A 25,106-nucleotide genomic window follows, 5' to 3' on the forward strand; every position below is an offset into this window, starting at 1 on the left:
CCTACTGTAATTTTCCTGCAGACGCTAGAGCCTCCAGACAATTTATGATAAGACCGATACATTGAGTATGAAGTGGTTTCACTATTTAGCCTTTATGTCACATCCACAATTTGCTTATCAATCCCTTTCAGGGAAAATACAGTTTTATACCCAAAAAAAAAAGCCCCAATAAAATTGGGAAGGCACAACTATTCATAGTTTAAAGCCCAATCTTAGATACATGCATGCATCCATTTAACTTCAGCTATGTGAATCTATTGAATTTTGTGCTTGTCAATCCACAGAAAATAACAAATATTGTTTGTTTTTCAGTACAAGAAAATTTTCCCTATACATTTATTTGAAATGCTGAATCTACCCAGAAAAAATAGCAGCCTGGCCAGTGACAGCTGAAATTCACCTTTGAACTTTGCATTCATTATTATTAGAGATGCTGCTCGCAGCCTTGTGCTTAAGTCTGTGCTGATTGTTAAGGAATTATTGGAGAAAGTTGCAGTAACGCAGTCAAAATGTTGCACATGAACTGACCAAAACAAGCCTTACAGTGGAAGACTTTTTATCAAAAAATATTGATTCAACAGTAATGACACTATTCCATGAAAATCCATTAACTGTTAAAATCCTATCAGAAACAAAACAGGTGAGCTTTCTACATGCCCAGACTCCCCACTTCTGCATGTCATTGCTTTTCCAGGTTGACTGAACAATTCCTCAAGGAGCAATTCCTTCCCAAGAGTCAGGCACATGGGGAGGTAGGCAACAGGAAGCAACCAAAAACTGTGCTTACATGCAAACACACACACAGAGTAACTTATTTACCTTTAGTGACATTCTTCTAAAATACTTGTTTTTTCCTGTTCCATATATGTATGTGCTCATATTTTTTACAGGGAGGGCTGAAGTTCATCTGTAATAACTGTTAAGACTACAAATGCACTTTCGAATAAATTTCAATTTTCAAATTAGGTGAAAATTTGACTTTTGAGTTTAAAATATTCTATGTAAAATTCAAACAAACTGAATTTGACAGTGCTTTTTAATGCTTCTTGGTAATTTTTCTGCAGCTTTGTCTTCTAGGTGCTCTTCACTTGTACTGTATTTCTCACGATGCATTAAGACTAGAGGTTCATATCATATGACAACAGAGGAAACTACATCAATTTACACAAAGCAGAAGTCATCCAGACATCCACAGAGAAGACTGAAGATACATCAAGAGGTGTCAACTCTTAAAGAGGCACCACAATAAAACTTCTGAATAAAGGGAATGTTCTCTACCAAAAATTTCATACTGGAGGTATTTCTGCCCACTAAATAAAAAGCTTTTATTTTAGTTTTTCTTTACTAGATCTAATTTTTTTAAGTAAAACAATACTATCATAGAGGAATCCATAATATTTCACTCTGTGTGGCAATAGCATCAAGACATTTAAAGATTTAAAAGAAAAACATGGACAGTTCTGTTATCAGTAGTTACCAAAAATCTTGCTGCTCTTCTAGCTGTTAAAACATCTGCCTAAACAATGACTTGTCATTAACCTGGAAGTTCTCCCACAGGGAACACATTCTACTGACTGTCAGAAACAGGTGACCACTAGTGTAGTTTCTTCTTACACCAATGTATTGATGGACACACTCCACAAGTTAATGTATAAAGTTTGATCTTTGCACCTTACCTTTGCTGATACAGAACATACCCTTATATTGCATACCTCATCCATTTATATAGTTCATAGACTCTAATTTACATAAGGTAGAAAATATTATGAATTTTATTATGGATGTACCTCAGTGTTCCAGCCCCAGAGAACCAGATGTTGTACAAACTCAGAGATTAAGATTTAAGTAGTAAATTGTCAGTTATCTGAAACCAGGCTTTTTGAACTCCACCGACTGAACAGAATTATCTAAATTACTGTGATGAAGAAAAAGAGCACATGTACTCATTTATTCCTTTGTCTACTTCTCTTTATGGTTGTTTTTCCACCAGCCAGTAAAGCAACAGGATCATGTATGAACCTTTGATCTCAAAGATCCTGTAGTTCCAAGTATGTTTAACCCGGTGCTTGTAATGGTCCTTGAAAGAGCATCATCATTTGTTTTGCAGGTCCCCAGGGAGTGAATGCTGGGTGACGTGCTGACCTTAAAGTCATTAACAAGATGCTGGTCTTTCTTATTTGTAGAGAACAGATTACATCCTGAAAATGAAGACTTGAGGATGATAATTGAAAATAAGCCCTTACTAGAAACGTATTTTGAAACTCCAGTGCGCTGTGAGCCTTCAAAGAACCCCAACCAGTAGGAGGCAAAATCAAAATGCTATGCTCAATATGCCAAAAACAAACAAACAAACCTGTAGCACCTGAAGATCTCCATGCTGCAGGTACAATATGGTTTTCAAACTGAATAAACAGTGTGACTCAACTTCTCAAAAAGGATAAGGAGCTACGGACAAAGAAAATCACACCTACAAAAATGTTAAGTCCAGTAGTGCCAAGATTTTACACTAGGGACTTCCAGCAGACCTGTAAGTCTTATCATGTTTGACCCCATATCACAATGCCATCTTATCAGCAATGTTTCTGGCTAAATTCAAACCAAAGAGAAGATATCTCCTGACAACTACTTTAGAATTTACCTCTGTGAGGATTTACTTAGAAGATATTTGCAAAGCCACCCCAAGAAGACATTCATTATTCATTGTGAGGTTTCAAAAAGATTTATTTAGCAGCCTAAGGTGAGAACAAAGAAAACAAATGCATGGCACTGAAGATTAATTAAAGTGTAAATTGCCACTCAAGTAATTTTTTTTTCTCCAAATATGTGGGCTTTTCCACTAGCAATATCCATATTAATCACTTCATTGCTCTTCTAAAATCTCTTCCAACTTCCTTATATATCAAATTAGCAGTGGACTGCTGAGGCAGAGCTGCTAAAGGACTTATTTCCTTTAAAACCTCTTTGTAATATTCAGTTCCGAATATCTGCAAGGATGGAGATACCACTGTGTTTCCAAACAGCCTGTTCCCCCCACCTCATTGTGTTTGAGTATAAACCAAGTCTCCTGGCCTTCATTTGGTCCTCAGCACATCTCCACATGATACTCCCATGCATGAGCAAGTCAAAATGTGCTGTACTAATGTCTAGGATTATAATTCTTCAAGTCTTGTTCACTTCTTGTGGGATTTTAAACTCTACAGTCTCATGGTCACTGCTCCAGTGCTTGACAACCATTTCTGTGAAGAAGTTTTTCCTAATATCCAATCCAAACCTCCCCTGGTGCTACTTGAGGTCATTTCCTCTTGTCCTGTCACTTGGACTTGGGAGAAAAGACCAACCCCCTCCATGCTGCAACCTCCTTTCAGGTAGCTGTAGACAGCTGCAGATAGTCTCCCCTCAGCCTCCTTTTCTCCAGGCTAAACAGCCCCAGTTCCCTCAGCTGCTCCTCATCAGACTTGTGCTCCAGACCCCATATGAGCTTCATTGCCCTTCTCTGAACTCTCTGCAGCACCTCAATGTCTTTCCTGTAGTGAGGGGCCAAAACTGAATACAGGATTCAAGGTGAGGCCTCACCAGTGCTGAGTACAGGGAGAAAATCACTGCCCTAATCCTGCTGGCCACACTACTTCTGATACAAGCCAGGATGCTGTTATCCTTCTTGGCCACCTGGGCACACTGCTGGCTCATGTTCAGCTGGCTGTCAATCAACACCCCCAGGTCCTTTTCCACTGGGCAGCTTTCCAGCCACTCTTCCCCAAGCCTGTAGTGTTGCATGGGGTTGTTATGACCCAAGTGCAGGACCCAGCACTTGGCCTTGTTGAACCTCATGCAATTGTCCTCAGCCCAACGATCCGGCCTGTCCAGATCCCTCTGTATGGCCTTCCTACCCTCCAGCAGATCAACACTCCCACCCAACTTGGTGTCATCTGCAAACGTACTAAAGGTGTACTCCATCCCCTCATGCAGATCATTGATAAAGAGATTAAACAGAACTGGCCCAAATACAGAGCCCTAGGGAACACCACTTGTTACTGGCCATCAACTGGAGTTAAATCCATTCACCACAACTCTTTGGGCCTGGCCATCCAGCCAGTTCTTTACCCAGTGAAATGTACACCCGTTCAAGCCATGAACTGCCAGCTTCTCCAGAAGAACACTGTGGGAAATGGTGTCGCAGGCTTTACTGAAGTCTAGGCATACAAAATCCACAGCCTTTCCCTCATCCACTAATCAGGTCACTTTGTCATAGAACATCAGGTTAGTCAAGCGGGAACTGCCTTTCCTAAACTCACGTTGACCAGAATGATTCAATAAGAAATATGATTTGATATGAAAAATATCCACTTAGTAAATGGCTTTGGCAGTCTAAGTCATGGTCATCCTTCTACATTCAGTAAATAGCAACAGAACAACTTGTATTTGGAAGAAAACTACCATAAAATCCAAGACTGAGAAAACAGGTTTCTAAGTCACCACCAGGCATTCAGCAGAAATGGGCCTTTCATCAGGTTTGTGAGAAACTGTGAGCCCTCAGGACTAAAGACACAGAAGCAAAGAAGTTGACCCCAGCTGACTCACTTATTTAGAATCTGAGCAACAAGGAGAGCACCTGGAATCAATGTGTATCAGAGGTCAGATGATACAACAGAAACAAGACACACATGCAAAAACAGACCCATATTCTTTACTCATCCCTTTTCCCTCCCATCCTTTTGGCTGTTTATTTTCTGTCACAATTAGAATCCTTGATAATTACTTTTACAATCAACATAATACATATGTAAAGCAAACATATTTGACCTAATTTTTAATTAGGTCAAAAGGCCTTTCTGATTACCAGTGTTCAAATGTTGTGCACAATTTTCTGCTTGCCATTGGTGAGATTCTCACTCTTCAAAACACCTTTTAATGCTCTGTTTTAAAAGGAAAAAGTGTTGCCTCATAACTTTGCATGGAATAGGAGTAGCACAGACAGCTTTCATGTTAATGTTAGAGCTGATGGGAGCTGAATGCATTGCTCACTTTTGCATAGGCAGGTAGTATCCGGTTTACATCACAAAGTTGTGCCACAACGGGTCTGTACTTCTATCAGCTCACATGAAAACCTGAACACAACTACTAACTGCTCTAGGATGGCAAAGCCCTTGATGCAGACATGGTTGCTTCAGTAGATAAGAGGTGTCTTACCTAAGCTTATATGTTTAAAGAGGTGGTGTAACAGAAAACAAAAACAAAAACAAAATCCTGTTGGCATATGTCACATCTATACCAAAAGGCCCTTATAATGAAGCTGTGCTAGTATGGCTAAGACTGCAGCCTGCAATTCAGGCAAAACCTCAGCAATGTATACCACAACAATATCTGCATGTTCCAGGGTCTTTATTACATGATATTTATATCCAATATAATGTAATATAATGTTGCAAGTCCTTATGAGTTTTTCTTCAGCTTGTGCACATTTCCTTTCGGCCACTTCTGAAATCAGGGTCAGAAGCGGCCACAAGGGATCATCTGCCTCAAGACAGAATTAACTGTACAAACAATATATTATTGATCAAACATTCCTGTAACAGAATCCCTAATCCCCAATAAACGTATCGTTTGTAAAGATGGAACAGTGTTTAACCATAAAATACCTATAGTTTGCAAGCAAAAATAATTCCTGAATGAGGCAGGAGAGGGGGAAATGTGCACCGTCCAAATCAGAATCATAATCCTTTTTCCAGGAAATTCAGTGAGAAAAAGCAGGATAATCAAGCCAAAGCTTTCTTCACCTGCTTAAGTGGAGTACAGCTGTATTTGAAAACACCATTAAAGATGTTCAGGTTTTGCCTTTGTTCTTGATATTCCTATTGCCGCAGTTCTTACCAATCCTTGAGATAAGAGCTGAAATTATGTGTATTTCAAAAATCTTGTCTTATATTTTTAGAAAAGTATCCATTTATTATGGTTTCTCACTTTCTACCAATACTTTAGCATGATGCTGTGGGATGCATTCGTTCCAGCCCTGAGTTGCAGGTTTGGTTCACAGCTCTTCCCTTCTGCTGAATGGTGAAAAACACACAAATAATGTGACTCTCCTGATACAAGTAAGTTTCTACCTTGCCAAGTAAGAGTGCTAAATGCAAAGATTTCTGTTAATGCAATGTTATGGTTAAGATTTTCAATAAGCCACAGTTAGAGCAGCCTAAATTTTGCTTCTCACAACATTTCTGATTAAGTGGCCTTAAGTGTCTGAAAAAAACAAAAAAAAAGCATTACAGAAAACTATGTGCAGGGCTGACACCAAAACCTGAAATCAGTGAGATCTGTTCCACTGATTTCCAATATGTTTTAGGTCACACCTTTAGTTGTTTTGTTTTTTCCTTCAATACTAATATTCAAAGCAAAACATTGAAACATGAGGAAATGGCAGTTTCTCCCTCCCACCCCTCATAGGTTCCCATTATGAATTCATAGGTTTGCCACAGAACCTGGACTCACAGAGTACAAATTCTGGAAATGAATCAAGGGAGACTGCTACAAACTCCAAGGTCTCTGACACCTCTTTGACATGTCCTGAAAGGACTGTGGGGTATTTTCACTGAATAGGTACGGCAGAAATAGAAATTAATAGAAATGACAGAAAGAACTGATAAACAGCTAAATCATGTCTCCATGGATGCCAGCAATAGGTTATATTTATAAAGTTGAAACTGTCACAAATTGCATAGTTTCTTCTTTTCTCCCATCCTAAAAAACTTGTAATAAAGACAAAAATTACAACAGAAAGGCCAAAGCAGGGACATCCACAATTATAGACTTGTACTCTTGACAAAACCAGTGTTGCAGCTTGTCCTGAATCTTTCCTAAACATATTCAAACACAACTCAGTCCAAACAGTACATAAATCCTAAATGCTATATACAGACAAATATATTAAAAAATACTGAGTGACTGACTTACTCTGGTCTCAAGTCCATCCCATGCCTCTTGATCTTATGTATAATAAAAGCAAAGTACCATAGGCAGGTCTTGCCTTGAAAAGTGTGCGATGGCCATCTGAACAAGCAGAATCATTAACCATGGTGGCTTCTCACACATGCACAAAGGAAAGTGATGGTGAATGTATTTGTTTCTGCTGGTCACACCTTCAGCTCCCTTACCATTATCTCTCTGTGCTTCTCCAGAGACATAAAAACACTTTCTGGAAAGGTCAGAAGTTACAGGACTATTCTGACTCCTCCCTGTAACAATAACCTTCTGCTAAAAACTGTGAAGGTCCTGCTGCATTTAGGATATTTACACTCTCCAAAATAGGGCAAGAATGAAGGAGGCAGAGTGGGTACAGAGACAAACCCCCTAACGGAGATTGTGATACAAGAAACTACTGAAACATACATATTTCAAACCAGTGACACCATTATAATCTCAAAACCTATTAAAGAATTTATTAAAATCCGGAGGGAAAAAATATTTTTAAATATACATTAATTGTCAGAGCAATTATTTTAAATACATGAATGACACTTACCATCAAGTATTCAGCAGTCATCTCTTAAAACTGATACTCAGCCAGTATAAATTACCATAACTCCATTGATGTTAATGGATTTAGAGGCTAGAGAGTCATAGAAAGTGAGTTTTGAATGATCTAATAATAGAAAAGGCAAGCAAAAATGAACTCAGTTGTATCACCACACACCTTGCTGTTCATCAACAGACAAGTGTGATGTGACCAAACTTTCCCAAGGAAAGATCTATCATTGTGCTATTAAAAAGGATGAATGGTTTGATCTCAGGGCCAACTTTTCTGAGAATTTGAAACCACAAACAAGAAAGGCTTATACAAGACGAATGGTCATCTTGTGCTTAAGGCATGAGGCTGGGAGTCATGAGCCTGGCTTTTTCCTTGGCTTTGTCCCAATTTCCCTATGGCCTCAAGCAAGGTCTACTAGCAACAATGGCAGTAAGAGGCTACAAATTCACTCTGTGGGAAACAGTTCAGAGTTCCCAAAAGATTAAAAATAACCTGCAAAGAGGACAGAAAAAATAGATCAGCTAAGCAGGAAGGGTAATTGCTAAAATTCAATGTCTGTGCTAGGCTTATGAACAGTAAGCTAAGAAAGAAACTAGAAATTAAGAGAGCAAAAGTGGTACCCTTAAAATTAGGCCCACATCAGCTAAATAATAAGGGGAAAGTTTATTCCACCAATAACTCCTGTGTAGAGTTTTAGAGTTCAAAGAAACATACCTGATAAAACCTTTCAGTCCCACTATACTTAGAACTTCTTTCTCACTCTTTTATTTTTACTCGTATTCTTTTTTTTTACTTCCCTCTTCTGTATGACAATCAATAACTTTCCAGTCTCCGATTTGGTTCGTTTAATCATCCTCATGGGTGATCTAGAGCAAACAGAAATCACTGAAGTCCAAACTTTTTTTAAGATTGTTCAGTGACAACATCAACACCTTTGGCTCTCTGGTAGTGATTCCTCAATCACAATTAACATGAAATACCTCAGTGTCAGGAGCTGAGAAACTCAGATAACATCTGTTTAGAGAATAAGTATATATTGAACAACATTAACCTGAGATTTGTATCTTTTCTAGAGCGGGTTTGACTGCTTTGCCTACGCTCCAGCCCATCCAGACACAGGCCAGCTTCTGTCTAGAAGCCCTGTGGATTCCCGCTCTGCTCTGCACTGGTGTGGCCTCACCTGGAGCACTGGGTGCAGTTCTGGGCACCACAGGATAAAAAGGATATTAAGCTACTGGAGAGTGTTCAGAAGTGTACAAAACTGGTGAAGGGTTTGGAGAGGAAGCCGTATGAGGAGTGGCTAAAGTCACTTAGTTTGTTCAGCCTGGAGAAGAGGAGACTGAGGGGAGACCTCATCGCGGTCTATAGCTTCCTCACAAGGGGAGGAGGAGGGGCAGGTGCTGATCTCTTTGGTGACCAATGGCAGAATCCAAGGGAATGGCAGGAAGATGTGCCAGGGGAGGTTTAGGTTGCACATTAGGAAAAGGTTCTTCACCCAGAGGGTGGTGGACACTGGAACAGGCTCCCCAGGGAGGTGTCACGGCCCCAACCCCAACAGTGTTCGAGACTGGACAACACCTCATACACATGGTGTGAACTGTGGGCTTGACATATGCAGGGACAGGAGTTAGACTCCGTGATCCTTTTGGGTCCCTTCCAACGCAGGACATTCTATGATTCTAAAGGATTCACAAGCACTGAACTGCCTGAGCTACAATATTCTCCACAGGCTCATTAAACAAGGCACAGCACCACGTGAACTTTACAGTTCCCAGATGCAAACTGGCTTGCCTCTGGCCATCTCAAAGCAACATGAACATGCTACTGTCTCCATCGACCTCTGTAAGCAAACACTATGTTACTTCTTTAACTTAAGAGTTCTTTGAATTCTGTACACATACCAAAGAGTAACTGGTTATGATAACAGGACAAAGTCTCACCTTGCCAAACAGCCAGCATTTCTAATGCAAAACTGTAATTATGTATAGATATGCACTGAAATAGCAGAAATGAAATATTTTATAAAAACTGCATATGAGGCTCACATATCATTATATAATAAAATGGCCTCAAAATCTGAGGTATTTTCTTGCTTATCCACAAATCAGCATATATTAACTTATGACATTTGAAAAGCATTTGTTCCCAACTAATAAAATGAGAGCAGAACAAACCTTGAAAGCATCTTGAAGAAATGGAAGATTCAATAAGAAAATGGATAATAAGATACTTTTAGCCTAGCAAAAAGATGTGAGAATATTAATAATAGATGACCCCACTACTCAGCATGGATGTAGAGATCCGTGAAATGTTACAAAGACAAGTCTTGTGCCAGTGAAATGTTGGCTGGTAACGCTGACCGAGTCAGTATGTGTGAAAGAAATCTTCCCTTGAGGATGTCCGATGAGTATATTCTTAACCACAACACTTTTCAGATTAGGAGAGGGTACTCATTTTTTGCAGGCTTCCTAATGGTTCAATGACTTCATCTAATGGCAGCCTCTAATAGTGCCGGCACTTACCAGTCAGTGGCACAGCTGCCTCGGTTCCAGCTCCATCCCTCTGGGTGGTGGTGCCTGAAAGGAAGGACATGAGTGTCCCTAACTCCTGCTGCTCTCAGTGGGAGATGAGGTTACTCACTCCAGTAGAGGAGGTGCTCAACACTTAGCACAATCAGACTAGTGTGCTTCTGATAGCTTATGTTCTTTAAAGCCACAGGTATTACACCTTAAACACCAGCATAATTTACTGCATTGTTTTTAGAGAAAAAGAATTGAGTGTGAATGGACTGTCTTGATAGTTGGGATTCACTGTCAGATATGCTTTTGTCATTCAGACAAAAAGGTACATGTAACAAGGAAAGTTTGCTTCCCAAGAGATTAGGATTCTTCTTCCTATTTCAATGAACATGCTGTAATTTCTTAGCCAATTCCATTTACCAAAAATTGAACAACTGGGTTAACAAATGTAACATACCATGAACTCACAGCTCTTCTAGTGCAAATTAAGCAGTGCTTACATCTATCAGCAGAAAGAAAACAAAACTTTCCTGACTCAAAATTGTCCATTCCCTGTACACAGTTGGTCAGTTGCAGCATTTTGAATACACTTATTTTTATAATACCCTTAAGAGACTGACTCCTGTCTTCTCCAAGAGCCTGTATCCAGAGGTGACAACACAAGGGGGAATCCCTAACTGAGCATAGTCAGTGCAGGTGTAGATATTTACAAGTCTCATTCTGTAGGAGAGCTAATCCTGTCAGGATCAACTCCAATCTGTCAACACCTGAAAATAATCTTTCCAGAAAAGAATTCATAGTTACTAAAATCCTCCTAAAACAGAAAGAGATTTTGTTTTTTGCAATGAATTTTAGCACCTCTAAACCACTCTGCAAACAGTACACAATTAAGAAGAAACGTGTTCTCCAGATTATGAGCCCACCCAGATACAGAGATCTTGGCTATCACAATGTTAATATGCTCACAGTCACTTGTGGCCAATATAAAAAAGGAATTATGTCAACTGTATGCAGAAATATGAAGAAGCACAAAGGAGAAAAACAGACTGAACTGGGACTCCAGAGACTTTCTGTAGGGCCTAAATCAAAACATTTGCCTGATTCCTTTTCTGACTCCATTACCTGTTTTGGCTTGTAAGGGCTTGTGGCAAGGTGCATCTCAGATACACACCCTAGTCCAGAGCCAACCTTAGCTGCAATGTGCTTCATATGATCCTTAAAAGTGCAAACCAGATTTGGGGCATTAGTTACTTCAACTTCTCAAGAGAAGAATAAGGAGAGTGAAAGCCCAGCACTATTAGAGCACTCCAGCAAGTCTGGCATGTGCACTAACTACAGTCCAGCCTAGAAATCTAAGTACAGCCTAGAATCTCACAGAAAACTAAGAGATTCACATGGACAAGAATTTCTCAGGCCAGACAGGTCAAGGGATCCAAATACATAACAAAAATAAAAACCAAATCATTATATTACTACTTGTACAAGGAAAAAGCCCAAATCTCTGTTGCTCAGCGAGATCTCAGATGAACCCTGACAGTCTTCTGGCCACAAGGCTCTGCAGAAACAGTTCTTCAGCTTTCTGTGCAAACAAGTTACCGCATACTGGCTGAACGCTGAAACCTGGAACTTTCCATGGATACAAAAACACAACGAAACTATTTGACATCAGTTTCTCCCACACTCTTCCGAGATGACCCAGGCTTGTTAAATGTGACCAAAAGAGGTGACAGATAGTATTGTTCTCCAGCAATCATGCAATACACTTCTTTTAAAAGTGCAGGGTGTGCAAGGCAGCACAACTGCATTTCACATGCAAGGGCTACATTTTGAGTCACCAATACATTCAACTGATTACATTTGTACAGATTAACAGATGTAACTGGTTACAATTAAAATCTAAACACACTTATCTTCATGATGTCTACTTAACTCATGAAAAAATGTATATTAGAGAAATGAAGGGTTTTGTTACTTAATCCAAATCAAATACATTTTGGCACTTTGTGGTTACTTCTGGCACAATTCAGCTTTGGCTTTTATCAAACCGCTACAACTAAATTATACATTAGTAATACAACTTAAAGCCATTCATGGCATCTAATATACTTCAATATACTTAAACTCATTTGTGACATTTGAATGAAGCTTGGATTTAGGCTACTGTCACTCATATGTCTAATTTGTCATTGAAAATTCAGACTTGGAAGCACTTTTTCCATTTCTTTCCAATACTCCTGTGGCAAGTCCTCTGACAGGAAATCACACTACTCATTCATTTTTCAGGTATCACTCCTTCACATTGCCTTTTCTGAACTAAACAAACATTTTTATAATGCTGTACAACCAACATGATGTGAAGAACCACAAGTAACTGTGCCTCAGACTAAAATATATCTTACTCACATTGTATAGATGAAAATCAATCAGATAACAACCATGTACTTGATTATCCTACAAGGGAAGGGACCGCAATACCATACATGCACTTCTGCATGCCTTTTCTTTTTCTTCATAATTCTGTAAGTTAGAGAAATATACATGTAGATCCTTAAGACTGCAGATTCATCCTTGTTTTTGGAAGTGTTTTGCTTAACAGCATTAATTATTCTGTCTGTTTTAACCAAGGAATTCCATCTGTCATTTGTAACTAGAAACACATTTGCCATTTCTTCCAGTTCTCTAGCATGGTGCAGTACTTTTAGCCACAGGTTACAGGAGAACTCAACCACAGATGTGGAGGATATTTTCAGAATGGGGAGAATCTTAAACCTGATGTTCACTGAGCCCATTTACAGCCACAAGCAAATTTTAACAGTCTTGACTGGTTTGGGGTTGGAGGGAACAGGGTCTGAATCCTACTTTGATAAAACAGATTAAGATCAGAACTTGGAACTTCTTCTGAAATAGCTGGGAGAAGAGTTAGCAAAAAATCATCCGGCTCAAGAAAAAAAGAAGAACAGGAAAATGAAAATAGTATCTAATTTCACAGATAGGCATTGGAGCCAAGAGTTTCCTGGTCAGAACAGAAACAGTTTATCAGAAGAAGGATGAGGCTGAGCATCAATCTGCAACTTTCATCAACATAAGAATTAACTGGAAACAGTGGGAATTGGAAAAAGTATTTTCCAAATTGGGGCATTTTTAAGGCTTCCTGAATGCACATGCTAGGGGGTAAAACAGGCCTCTCACAAATGTACAGCTGGCTAACTATAGACTGATGAAAGAATCTTCAATAGCACAAGTGATCTCCATGAGGAGACCATCTCTCTTCAGCTTTCTGAGTGGCTCCATCTGCATTTGAGGGCAGAAAGGTTTTTGAGGTTTCTATGATGTAAATTATTCAATCTGTAGGAGCAGCAAGGTTTCTATTCCAGTTAAAATCTAAATACACTTACCTTGATGATGTCTACTTAATTCATGAAAAAAATACGTATTAGAGAAAAGAAACATTCTGTTCACTCCACAGTAGAAAGACACAGCAAGCTTTTAGCAGGAAAAAATAAATAGCTCACAAGCAGAGGTAGAACTATATATATTTTGTGATGTTATTCCTGCATTATAATGCACTACAGTTTCCAGCTTTAGAATTCTGCAGCTTTTTATCCTTTGATTGTGGAAACTAAGCTTCCAAAAGGATTTTTCTCTATGCACTCCACTTTAACCGAATCCCTTTTCCAAAATGCATTTAGACATATTACAAGTTTTTTCAGTCTATCTAAAAATCTGCCTTTTATTTTTTTTCTCTTGTAGGGAAGCACAAGGATTCACATGTCTACTCCTTTCCCCTGTGGCTCGTGCTGAGCTTCAGCTGCATGCTCAGAAGCTCCAGAAGCACTTTGCTCACGTGAGGTTCCGGAGCAGCCGACAGGACAGTGAAGCCGCAGCAGTCCCAGAACAGCACAGCATGTTCAAGACTCCACCAAAGACAAAAGCTAACGTTGGATAAGAAAGACTGCCATTCATTCCAGTCTTCCCAGAAAATATCATCATACTACCTTTTTGCTTCCTTGGCTCTTTTTATTCGAAATATCTGACACTAACACAGTAACTTTACAATAGAATAGTGAGAAACCAGCTTATTAGCAGCAGCATGTTAGAAAAGATAGTTTTGATTGGTTTTGTTTTGTTTTTTTTCCTTAAGGTCTTGTTTTCAGTGAAACCTTGGACAGGAATTCCTCCCACACACAGAGCTAACTTTCATCTGTCTGCCAAAGAGGGCTTCCATGTCCCATTTTCCTTATGCTCGTCTAAAAGCACCTTTCTACACATCTCATCCATGCTCCTACATAATCTCCCTCACTATAAAAGCATTTCAGGATCTTTCTGCTCATGGTTCATCTCCTAATTATTCTTCTTGCTTTGCTTTATCTGTAGCTTCTTCGGTATGTGTCAAAACCCTCCTTAGGGGAGTTCCATTTGGCTCATTGTCAAACATATGCTCTTTATATATATTTACATGTACTCTCAGCCAAAACTTCTGTACTGATGAAATAGCAAAACCTTTTCTCTCAACTTTCTTTGGAGACATCTGTGAAAGAACCAACTGTGATTACTCAAGAGAGTCACTCTCAACATAAATAATTGTCTTACAATTATCTTACTTTTCCATTTCATAAAATTTTCAATGTTACTACCTCATGACATTAATTTCTGTAAGGGAAGAAACAGGTTGTTGAATTAAGTGGAAAACTTTTCTTTTTCCTTTTATTGTAATGCTGCATGCATTAGGTGGAAGGGGTTCACTGCTTCTTTTGCTTGAACTTGTCATTATGAAGTGCCTATATGTAAAAGAATGCCTTTCAGCAACTTTAATGAGAGCTGGAGGGCATTCAGCATCTCGTAAGAACAAGTCCCAAATCACCACAGCATTAAAAAATCCATCTGAGTTGAGATTACATGCAAGGTATGGCTGTGTTTGAAGAAAGACAGGATGATAAGGAAGTATAGTAAAAAGTGAAAAGGCTAAAATAAAATCTTCTACTATCTTTTTATTACCAGGGTCTTAAGCACTCTGTATGTTCCGGTGCTCAGAGAACACTGACTAAATCCATCTTACCACTGTCTTTTACAGACCTACCAAAGGCAGAGATCCGTGGTGAGATTACAAAGTTTTCACTGGCCACACATGGGAAAAAAAAACACAAATGTGACATAGTAAAACCTCTTATGTGCTGCTGGCACGGCTCTGTCAAGGAATCATGGGTCTTGCCGAGTGCAGCAGCATATGATCCGAAACCTGCTGGCCTCCCCTTCAGGAAGGTACACATCAACTGCCCAGGAGAGATGAGGAGAAAACTGTTTCATCTTAGACAAATCTGAGCTGCTTCAAGATCAAATCTGAGCTGCTTCAAGATTCAAAGTGAGACGTTTTCCATTTGTTATTGCCCGCATTCTGTTTTCAAGGCAAAAAGTACTAGATAAAAAGAAGTAAGAAATTTTCTTCTTTCTGAGCAATGAAAAAGATGAAATTTACACAAAATCAACTCAATTAGCGTTATTTTTCATTGTGATTTGATGTGACTCATAAAGCTTACAAATGCCTCCCTACACAGATATCCCCAGTAAATATACCTCATCCAGCATGAGCAATGGCAGCACAAACTTTATTATGCTGTCCTGCTCACACCACTGAAAAGATGACTTGAAGAAAGCATGGGCAAAAAGATTGCTTTGGTCTTCACAACAGCACGGCCACCAACCTTGACCCTCCTAGTACAACATAAAAGGTGGAAATTAGGACTAATATGGAGATCATATTTTTATATTGATGCTATATCAAGACCGCTAATTTTCATATAAACCATAATGACATTTGCCCTTATCTAACTTGCAGTACATTTCTAAATATGACCTTGAGGTGAAAAAGTCTGTGTCATCCTATCAGTCTCTTGAATCACACAGTCACTTATTTCTGCTCCCTTATGTTACTCATCTAGAACCAAAAATGTGCAGTTAATTTTCCTGTACACATAGAAGTAACAGGCTCTTTGATCCAAAATGACTGCTGTCTTGCTTAACAATTAATTACAGGACTGAATGAATAAAATATATTTTGCTTCAATACTAATTAGTCCAAAAGATCTGACATACTATATTGTATCACAGAATTATTATTTGTGAAATAATAAATGACAAGGCCATCACAGGTACTTCTCCTTTAATTTAACACTGAAGTTTGATATCAAGCGATACAACTGAATACTAGGATTGGTTTTGCGATTTCAAGCCTACTTCCACAGTATTATGCCCACAACAAATTAAGAAACTAATTATTTCAAAACAACCCAAATTACCTTGACTTGGTATAAACATTGCTTGGCAACAACCAAAACATGAGTGTTTTATCAACTTTCTTCTGCTAAATCCAAAACACTGCAATCTACCAGCTACCGGGAAGAAAATTAACCCTATCCCAGCTGAAACCAGGACATCCTTTAATAAGTAACTAGGCTCTTATTCCTTATGCTCTAGTAAGATCACTTCGTCGTGGGATAAACTAAGTTGAACAGAATCTCTGGAGCTCATCTGGTGAAACCTTTACTCATAGCAGGGCCAAATTCAACATCAGATGCACTTCAGTCAGATCAGGTTTTTCAGAGCTGTGTTGAGCTGGGTTTTGAATTTAATCAAGGACGAAGTTTCCACAGCTTCTCCAGAAAACACGATCCAATGTATGACTGCTCTCACTGTGAACTTTTTTTTTTCCCAATATTTAATCAGAATTTCCCCGTTGTTGCATCCAGGGCCCATTGCCTCTCCTCTTTTCACTGTGCACAGTCCAAAAGAGACCATCTTACCAATATCTGTACTGAATGCACAAATTGATTCCAGTCCTATTTAAGTGAAGTACAAAACCTTCACTCACTTTTCCTGTGCAATACCAAGGCAAATGATTCTGTCTTTGTTCATCTAATCAGTTAAATTCATTTATTTATGTGCAAAGTAATTTGGACATGTGCAGTTGATCTCACTTCATCTCTAAGCATAAACCCGTTCCATGTTCAAGGTGCAAGTCCAACCCAAATCCCATTTGGATCCAACAATGCTATCTGTCTGAATTTCAATGATTTCTAAAAACACAGTCTTTGTTTCCTAGTTCCAAGAACTGTGTCCTGGCAGAATGTAGTGGATCCTGAAACAGAAGTAGACCAGCAGCATATTCCAATATCCTTAAAATAATTATTTGCAAAACTTCCTGATCTTATGAACAGAAGGACAGCTATATAATTCCCAATTTTCAGTAACTTAATTGCCATTACTATGGTTGAACTCTTAATTCTTTCGCTTCATCACTGTAAAAATTCTAATTATGGTTCCAGATGACAACTGACTGTCAGTCATGGGGCAGCAAGGAATTGTAGAAAAACAGGTTGCTGTGGTGAACAGAACCCAGAACCAAGCATGAGCTGCACGGCTTCTTTAAGAAATTCACCCAGTTCCAAAGTTTCAGAGAGCTCTGCAAGTTCAAGGTTCCTCAAGTTCTGAATTCCCAACTTCAATCGCTGAACTGAAGTATTATGTGCAGCTTTTCTGGGAGGTAATTTCACTCCTGAGGCTGAACTTCTGGTGCACGAAATGGTGAAACACTGTGGTGCTGATGCACTGGGAATGTGTGTTTTACTAACAGGTTCCACTCAACAATTTTGTAAAATAAACCAAAAGCACAAAGTGAAAACCACTTATTGCTATTAATAGTTGTTACTCTCTTATCCCTGATGACAGAGATCCTAAAAATTATATAGTCTCATATATTTTTTGGATTGCAAATATTTAACTCAAGTAGATCTATCTGTTACAGTGTACTACTTCCAGTCTCAATCTTAAATGCAATTATATACCTGTACAACAAGCATATCAGATTTTTAGGGACAGCCACCAGCAACAGTTACATGTCTTGGGGAGTGTCATTTGAGTTTTTGGAGAAAAACACTGTTCTCACATCAGCAGAGGGGGAAACATCCTGCAACCAGCACTCATTTGGACCTAAAATCCCAAACATCCTCCATCCTGTTAGTACAGTAGGCAGCCCCACATACTTCCTCCTCTTTTATCAGTGGACAGATGTTTCATCTCCAGATCAATGGGCCAGTGATTATTTTACCAACATAAAAAGATGCAGCAATTTATCAGTTCAAGGATTTTACTTTCTCAAATGTATCAAATCCCTTGAAAGCCTGAGCTGTTAACTGAATGACTGTTGTCTGTCAGTTCTAACATAAAAGCACAGAGCACCAAAATACTAAGTTAGAGTTTCCAACTTTATAAAGCATTTTAAAATGCGATGAAAATCTATGCACAGCATATATCACCTCCCCACATAACTGCTGAAACTCCAGTATGTACAGTAATAAAGGGTGAAATGCCATCATTCAGCATAATGGCTATAGTCTCATCTCCAAGTGTAAGGATTTACATACATCAGTATAATTAATGTCAATGGCAATCACAAGCAGAAATCTGCTAAATATTAAGAGAAGAATAATTTTTTTAAAATGACCAACTATACTCCTCAATCACTAGTCAGAGCATTAAAACACAGAAGCTGTGCTCCACTAAAACCATTTCCCAGTGTGGTCTGCTGATACTTAAATTATTTGGAAAGTAACAGGTTAAATAGAGAACAGCCTACATTACACTAGCTATACATTTCTAAATCATACTTATACAATGAACACAGTGCAGGGAAGTCAGAGGATAAACACATGAAATGAGATTGTCAAAGCAATGAAGAGGACTTAGCCATGTGCTTTCCATTAATCTTCCCTTCTCCGCTTTGAAAATCTCATTTACAATCTCTGTTATTTAGAGTTCTGTATGTGTGTATACTTGTATACTTCTAGGTACCAAAAACTTCCACTTACTGTAAATGTTGAAACAAAATTATCTTGCAATGGTAGTTTCTCAGAAACACATTTTCAAAGCAGCATGAAGATTTTCACTGTGTGACACATATTAACATCAATTGGATTCACACAGCTAAATCTCTCTGCAATTTGATGTCAATTTACCCCTTCAAGAATTTAATTTTTGTTTGAATTTGTTTTATTTTCCAAACATTTTCATGTTGCAGTACATTATGGCATGGTGGCTGCACTAGCACAGACACCATCTCTGGCAGCTGCTTTAATTTTCTAGTACAAGACAAGGCCAACATCCGAGAATTTTAGTGGCACCAGTAAGACTTATGGCTATAATCCAAAGGATTCATATATCTTTGTGAGACACTTTCCTCAGGTATACATAGTTCCTAATAGTCTTAATGACAGATTTATGCAGAAAGAGATCCACATATACTTCTGAGTTCTTAGCTTGACAGCTTCGGAAATGGCGTATGACAATACTTCAGTCAGGAAGAGCAAAACAGTGAGAGATCACAGGGGGTTTTAGTGGGGTGGGGGGGGACACAAGATAGTTCTCCTTATGCAAAATTCCCTTGGCTTTCAGAAGCAGAATCCACCTGTAGAGGTGCAAGGAAACCACGCTGCTAACAGCTTTTCCTGAACTGGTGCCACCTAGCCTCCCGCCTCAGGGATTTTTTTCAGGGTTCTGTATTACACATCATGATACGGATTCACGTTAAAGAATGAGGTTTTCACTAAACGATAGGAGACTAACTACAGACTGTCCTTGGCACTACTGAATCTAACATTAAACTGTGTTTATTATAAAATGTAAAAGCTGTCAGAAATAAACACTTTCATCGATCAAAACATAATGGAAAACTGGTATTATCATTTTTATGTCAAAATCTTCCAACTGTCAAACAGTAACGAAAATTACAAACAAATCTTCTTGAATTTAACACACTTAATGTATTACCATTACAGAAAGGGTATTTAATGAACTGTCACGTAATAACTATTGTTCTCTTCACCTTGTAATTCTTCATCCCAGCAACATATAAACATGCAGCCTAGGAAGAAGTTAGAGAAGACAACAGTTTTAAGGAATCAATAAATGGTGCTTTAAGGCCACTAAACACTGCATCTTTCTTTAGAACAAGAACCAAATCTTTGGTATGAACCTGTTTCCAGAAATGCTGCTTTTTTACTTCACATCATTTTATATCAAAGAGAATCTACACAGTAAACGTATGCTATAAAAGGTGTTGCCGACTGTTTTATAAGGTATCTCTTTCTCAGGTGATATCTAAAGGTTAATCTTAAGGTTAAGCCTGAACTGTTCCCAGACCCTTTTCTGACATGACCAGAATATGACCAAGGTAAACAACTTCCTTTTATAAAATACACACCCATTTGCCTCCTTTTCTAAAGTTTTTTCCTCATGTCTCATAAATCATCTGTACTTCTGAAATGCTACAAAGTTGCACTACAAGTGCTTTGCGTTTTGTTACATTTAATCTAAATCTTGTCCACAGTCACTAGTACCTCTTTTACCGCTCCATAAATAGGATGCGAGGTAAAATAAATCTTACTTGATGACAATAATGTCCAGGGATGCAGTTTTGCTGTGTAGACCTTATAGTCATGCTCTCTGAAATGTTAGAAAAAGATATAAAAACACCTGTGGCGACAACTTCTCCAGACATAAACTGAACACAACTACCACTGACATCACAGAAAATACCTCAGCTTTAAGTTCATGTCTACTAGATCACTTCTCAGATCTAAAACATGACTTTTATTTTTAAATGAAATGAAATTAAAATGAAAGCTTTTTTTCCATACAGACATTTATCAGTGCCCAAAAGACATGGATATGACTGTGAAACATTATCATAAAACAGGTAGGTCCAGTAAAAATACTACACATTAAAGTCATTTTTTGAAAGTTGTTATATCGTTTGATAGGTCTTTTATAAAACACGAATCTTTTTCTGAAAGACTTTATATGCATTCCTCTGTAGGCTATTCACACTTTACTTCAATTTTTATAGCCTCCAAGTAATTCTATAGAATAGTAAATAGAGTTATTATAACCTTCATAACTGGCAGAGAGATATATTTGAAGAAAAATGGTTTGTTTTCCCTCTCACATGCACTGAAGTAAATCAGGAGCAATTCTGCTGCAGTCAATAGGACAGTATCTGCAAAACTGATGCAAAACAAAGCAAAAAATAAAGGCCAGAAATGTCTAAACAAAGCTTTCCTTGCACTAAAAGTACCAATCCCACGTCTTCTCCGCTTTTTGGCAAGCTTGTGCCACTGAAGTACTTATACCACACTTAGCTCCATCACTGTAAAGCACATCTGAATAAAGTCCAGACTCACACAGGGAACAATGGAGATGATACACCAGTTTACACAGGCTGCGAATCTGGCATAAAGCCTTGAAAATGAATGAGGCTCTTCAAATGAAGTAATTGTACGTATTGCATTTAAGTGTATTACCCCTGAAACAGAAGCTATTTCAAAGTGCTGTAACAGAAAACTAGAGAGATTAGCAAAGGATCAGGAAAAAAAGAAATATAAAACCACAACAGTGAATGCATCCGACTTTGCTTCTTTACAGACACACAAGGAAGGAACAGCACTCATCTTAAGAAAGATCATGTGGCAAAATGATGACTCTGAGTCATTAGAAAAGAGAAAAATCTTTTAAAATACTCTCGGGACTCCTGGTACTACTGTTAAAGGAAGAGCACTATTTTATCATCCAGCTAATGAGCCAGAGAGGAAGGATTATTATTGTTTGGCAGTGTTTTGTCTCGATAACTCTCTTCTCCGAAACAAACACGCCAACTTCAGCAAACAAAGAGAAGATGATGTACCGTTCTGTGGGTACAATTGCACGCTGACGAATATTTAATCCGAGAAAAGGAACCTCAGGAAAAGTCACAGCAGAGGGACGGCAGGTGCCGCTTTTACAAAGGTTAAGAAGAACAGAAAAAGGCGAGAGGCGGCGGCGACGACTGTTCCCTTCCCGCACCCTTCCCCACCGCGCTGACACGGGCGGCCCGCGGCGGCAGCGCCCAGCACCGCCCGGCCCCGAACCGCCCCAGGGCAGAAGCTGCCGGCCGGGCGGGGGCGGCGTCCTCCCCTTTCTTCTCGTCGTCCGCTTGCAGCAGCCGAGGGAAGCCTCCGCCCGGCACCAGCGGGGAGCAAGGACGCCTCCGAGCGACGCCGAGGCGGGGGAGTGTCTCTCCCTCAGGCCGGGAGCGCTGACAGCCACCCGGGTTGAAGCGCCGCGGCCCCCGCCCCGATCCGCCGCTTTCCCCCTCCCCAGCCACGGGGCCGCTCTCGCCCACGCCGCGTCCTCCTCGCCTCCCACTGCAAAACTTACGGGTCGGGGGCGAGGAGGGGACGGGCCGTCGGGAGCGGGGCTGGCCGCCTGCACTCGCACACGGCGGGGACAGCTCCGTGCCCAGGGCGCGGGGGGAGAGCGCCCGTCCCTTCCCACCCACCGCGAAGCCGAAGCGTGCCCCGGGGCGCTCGGACGGGCACTCACCAGCTGCAGCGAGCAGAGGAAGATCAGCGTGCAGCGCCCCGTGCAGCAGCCCATGGTGGCGGCTGCCCGCGCAGAGAGCCGCCGCTTCTCCGCTGCTTCCCTCCCGCGCTGACGCGGCCCCGGAGGCGAAGCGGGGGTCTCACCGCATGCGGACGGAGCGGCCGTGTGTGTGTGTGTCCCTCCTTCTGCTGCTCCCCCTCCTTTGTTGAGGGGGTTTCTCCTCGGCGGCGGGAAGGAGCGCGGCCCCGGGGAGAGGAGCCGGCGGCAGCGGGGGCTCTGCCCGGCACAGCGCGGGTCTGGCTCTGGGGAAGGGGCAGGGGACTCGGGTAGGCGTGTGCGGGGCGGGGGTGGGCAGAGGCAACGCGTGCGGGAGGCGGGGGGCTGGCGGGTGGAGTGGGGGGTGCCGCGGGTGGGCGTGCTGGTGAGGGCGGGCGAGCGGGGGGCTGTGGTAGGTGTGAGGGGGAGAGGAGAGGGGGCGGGAGCGGGCTCTCCTCAGGGCGCCGTGCCGGGGAAGGGGCATGGAGGGGTTCGTTTGCGGAGATTTTGGGGGCTCCGAGGGCAGCGGTGCTTGACCAGTACTATCCGGCAGGGGCGGCGGGCCCTGCGGGCAGCGGCGGCAGAGACAGCCGGGCACGGACACCTTGTTGCGAGCGCCCGGGGAAAGTTCAAGCGACTTGGGCGGCGTAGGCGGGGAGGGGCGCGGGAGCGACGGCCGCCGAGCGGCGGGGCGGGGCGGGACCGGTCCCGGAGCAGCGTTGGTCGCGGAGCAGCTCGCCCGTGCGGCGGCCGGTGGGCCATTGTTCGAGGGCAGCGCTGTGCCTGGGGCGCAGGGTGGGCGGGAGGCGGCGAGTGAGGCCAGAGTCCTGCAGGCAGAGGTTGGGTGGCCGCTACCGGGGAGGGCGGCAGGGGGAGCTGCCTTGGGGAGCCCGCGTCCCTCCCGCTCCCCCCGCGCTGCGCCTTCGCGGGCAGTGCGAGCGGGCTTCACCGGGCGCGGTGAGTGGCCGGGGGGTCCGAGACTGGCGCTCGGGTTGTTTAATCCCTTCCTGGGCCGCGGACGGGCGGTGCTGGGGGAAAGGGTTCAACCCCGCCGGATCCAGCTGTCCCTCGCCGGTGTGAACTGGGAAGGGCCTCCGGGGAGAGGGGCTGGGCCCCGGCAAGAATCCCTCTTGGCAAAGGTAAATGGACTCCAAGAGTTGCAAAGAAGAGCTCCTGCGTGCAAGGGGCAGATGAATAACCACTGCTCTGCTCGAGCCTCTCCATGGGCAGCTCAGAGAAACAGGATCCGTTCGGCCCCTACATCCATACATTCACTTTGTCGTAGAAAGTAATGTTTTAGGAAGGAAAAACAGATACAAGTGTGCACATTGTTTCTTAAAAATGGTTTTACACATGGATGAAGTATCAACTACCTTTTTTTTTTTCCTCTCCAACAAAGTATGGGTAAATCACATTATTTTTTACAGGCATCAAGGCAGAAGTGCCATGTTCTGCTCACCAGCCAGCTTTCCTGCCGCCTGCTACCAGCTGCTGTTCCATGATACACAGATTTCTGCCAAAGAACACTGAAGCCTGCCCTGAGGAAAAAAAAATCATGTGTGAGGCATTCATTTTAGCAAGGTATCTGATCAATGTTTTTATGAAATACACCATATTGTATCCCCAAACTACATACAGCTTTTATATATTAAATAGTAGTGACAACAGTCAAATAATTACAAAACTACTGCAAAACAGTATTATGGCACTTTTCTGCCACTTCCTTTGAAGCAGAAAAGCATTAAGATAGTTTTGTATACCAAACCGAAGGAACAAAAGAAAGACAAGTAAGAACCCAGTTCTACTCAGCCAGGATATGTATTTGGCTAGGTATGATTGTGAGGCATGCAAAATATAATCCATGTTGCACAATATACAAAACCCTAATTAAACAGCCTGAGATTTATATTTCTGTGTATGGCTTTGAAGATAAAATTCTACCTGGTGCTAAACTTTACTAAAGTTACATGTTCTGAGAACATATTTATTTTGAAGGATGAATACTTGAAGATACAAAGTAAACTGAAAAGGTGATAGCCTGAACTGGTAAATTTTATGGATAATTGGTTTTCTATATGGAAGGCTTAGAGCAGGCATCATCTCTCTGGACTTCACTGAACTACAATAATAAACTACAAGATCTTTTTGGTTAAACTCAATACTACAGAGTTTAATAATAAGAATTGCAGGGTAGGCAAGAGACTAGATAAACAAAATGACAAGAGCTAGTGCTGAAGAGGTTTTACTTGTACTCACTGTATTCAGCCCCTGCTTTTACATCAGTGGGATGAGGTCCATAACTATTCTCCCTCTATTTCTCCCCAGGGGTAGTGCTCTTCTGAGAAGCAGCTAAATCCTTATCTTTCCCTCTGGCAAGAAAGCAGATACCTTCCAGTACTGGGATAGGAGCCGGCATTAACCCATGTACTTTGTTAATTCCGAACTGTCTGAAGACCTGGGTAAGCTACACAAGGCACTTTTCACCTGTCCAAGCTATTGTTTTAGCAGCCTGCAGGGCCAAGCAGGTATTGCTGTTTCAGAGACAAGCAGTGTTCAAGCTGTCTTCCAGACTATAAGAGGCAGAAAATTCCTCGAAAGAAAACATAACAAACAAAACAAAAAAA

General features: G+C 41.1%; 1 protein-coding gene and 1 long non-coding RNA gene across 2 annotated transcripts in view; both read right to left on the minus strand.

Annotated features, from left to right (window-relative positions):
* Positions 1 to 22,500, minus strand: part of NKAIN3 (sodium/potassium transporting ATPase interacting 3) — a gene marked incomplete at both ends in the record, with an annotated part of 333,249 nt that extends 310,749 nt beyond the window's left edge. The window contains one exon of the mRNA XM_082045593.1: positions 22,447 to 22,500. Coding sequence (XP_081901719.1) covers positions 22,447 to 22,500 — 54 coding nt within the window. The remainder of the gene's footprint in view (positions 1 to 22,446) is intronic.
* A 1,391-nt stretch (positions 22,501 to 23,891) lies between these two features.
* Positions 23,892 to 25,106, minus strand: part of LOC309436459 — a 45,661-nt gene continuing 44,446 nt past the window's right edge. The window contains exon 3 of the long non-coding RNA XR_014183345.1: positions 23,892 to 24,020. This is a non-coding gene — a long non-coding RNA (uncharacterized lncRNA). The remainder of the gene's footprint in view (positions 24,021 to 25,106) is intronic.

This window comes from Streptopelia decaocto, assembly GCF_964273445.1.
Source record: "Streptopelia decaocto genome assembly, chromosome: 2".
In the NCBI taxonomy this organism is placed as follows: Eukaryota; Metazoa; Chordata; class Aves; order Columbiformes; family Columbidae; genus Streptopelia; species Streptopelia decaocto.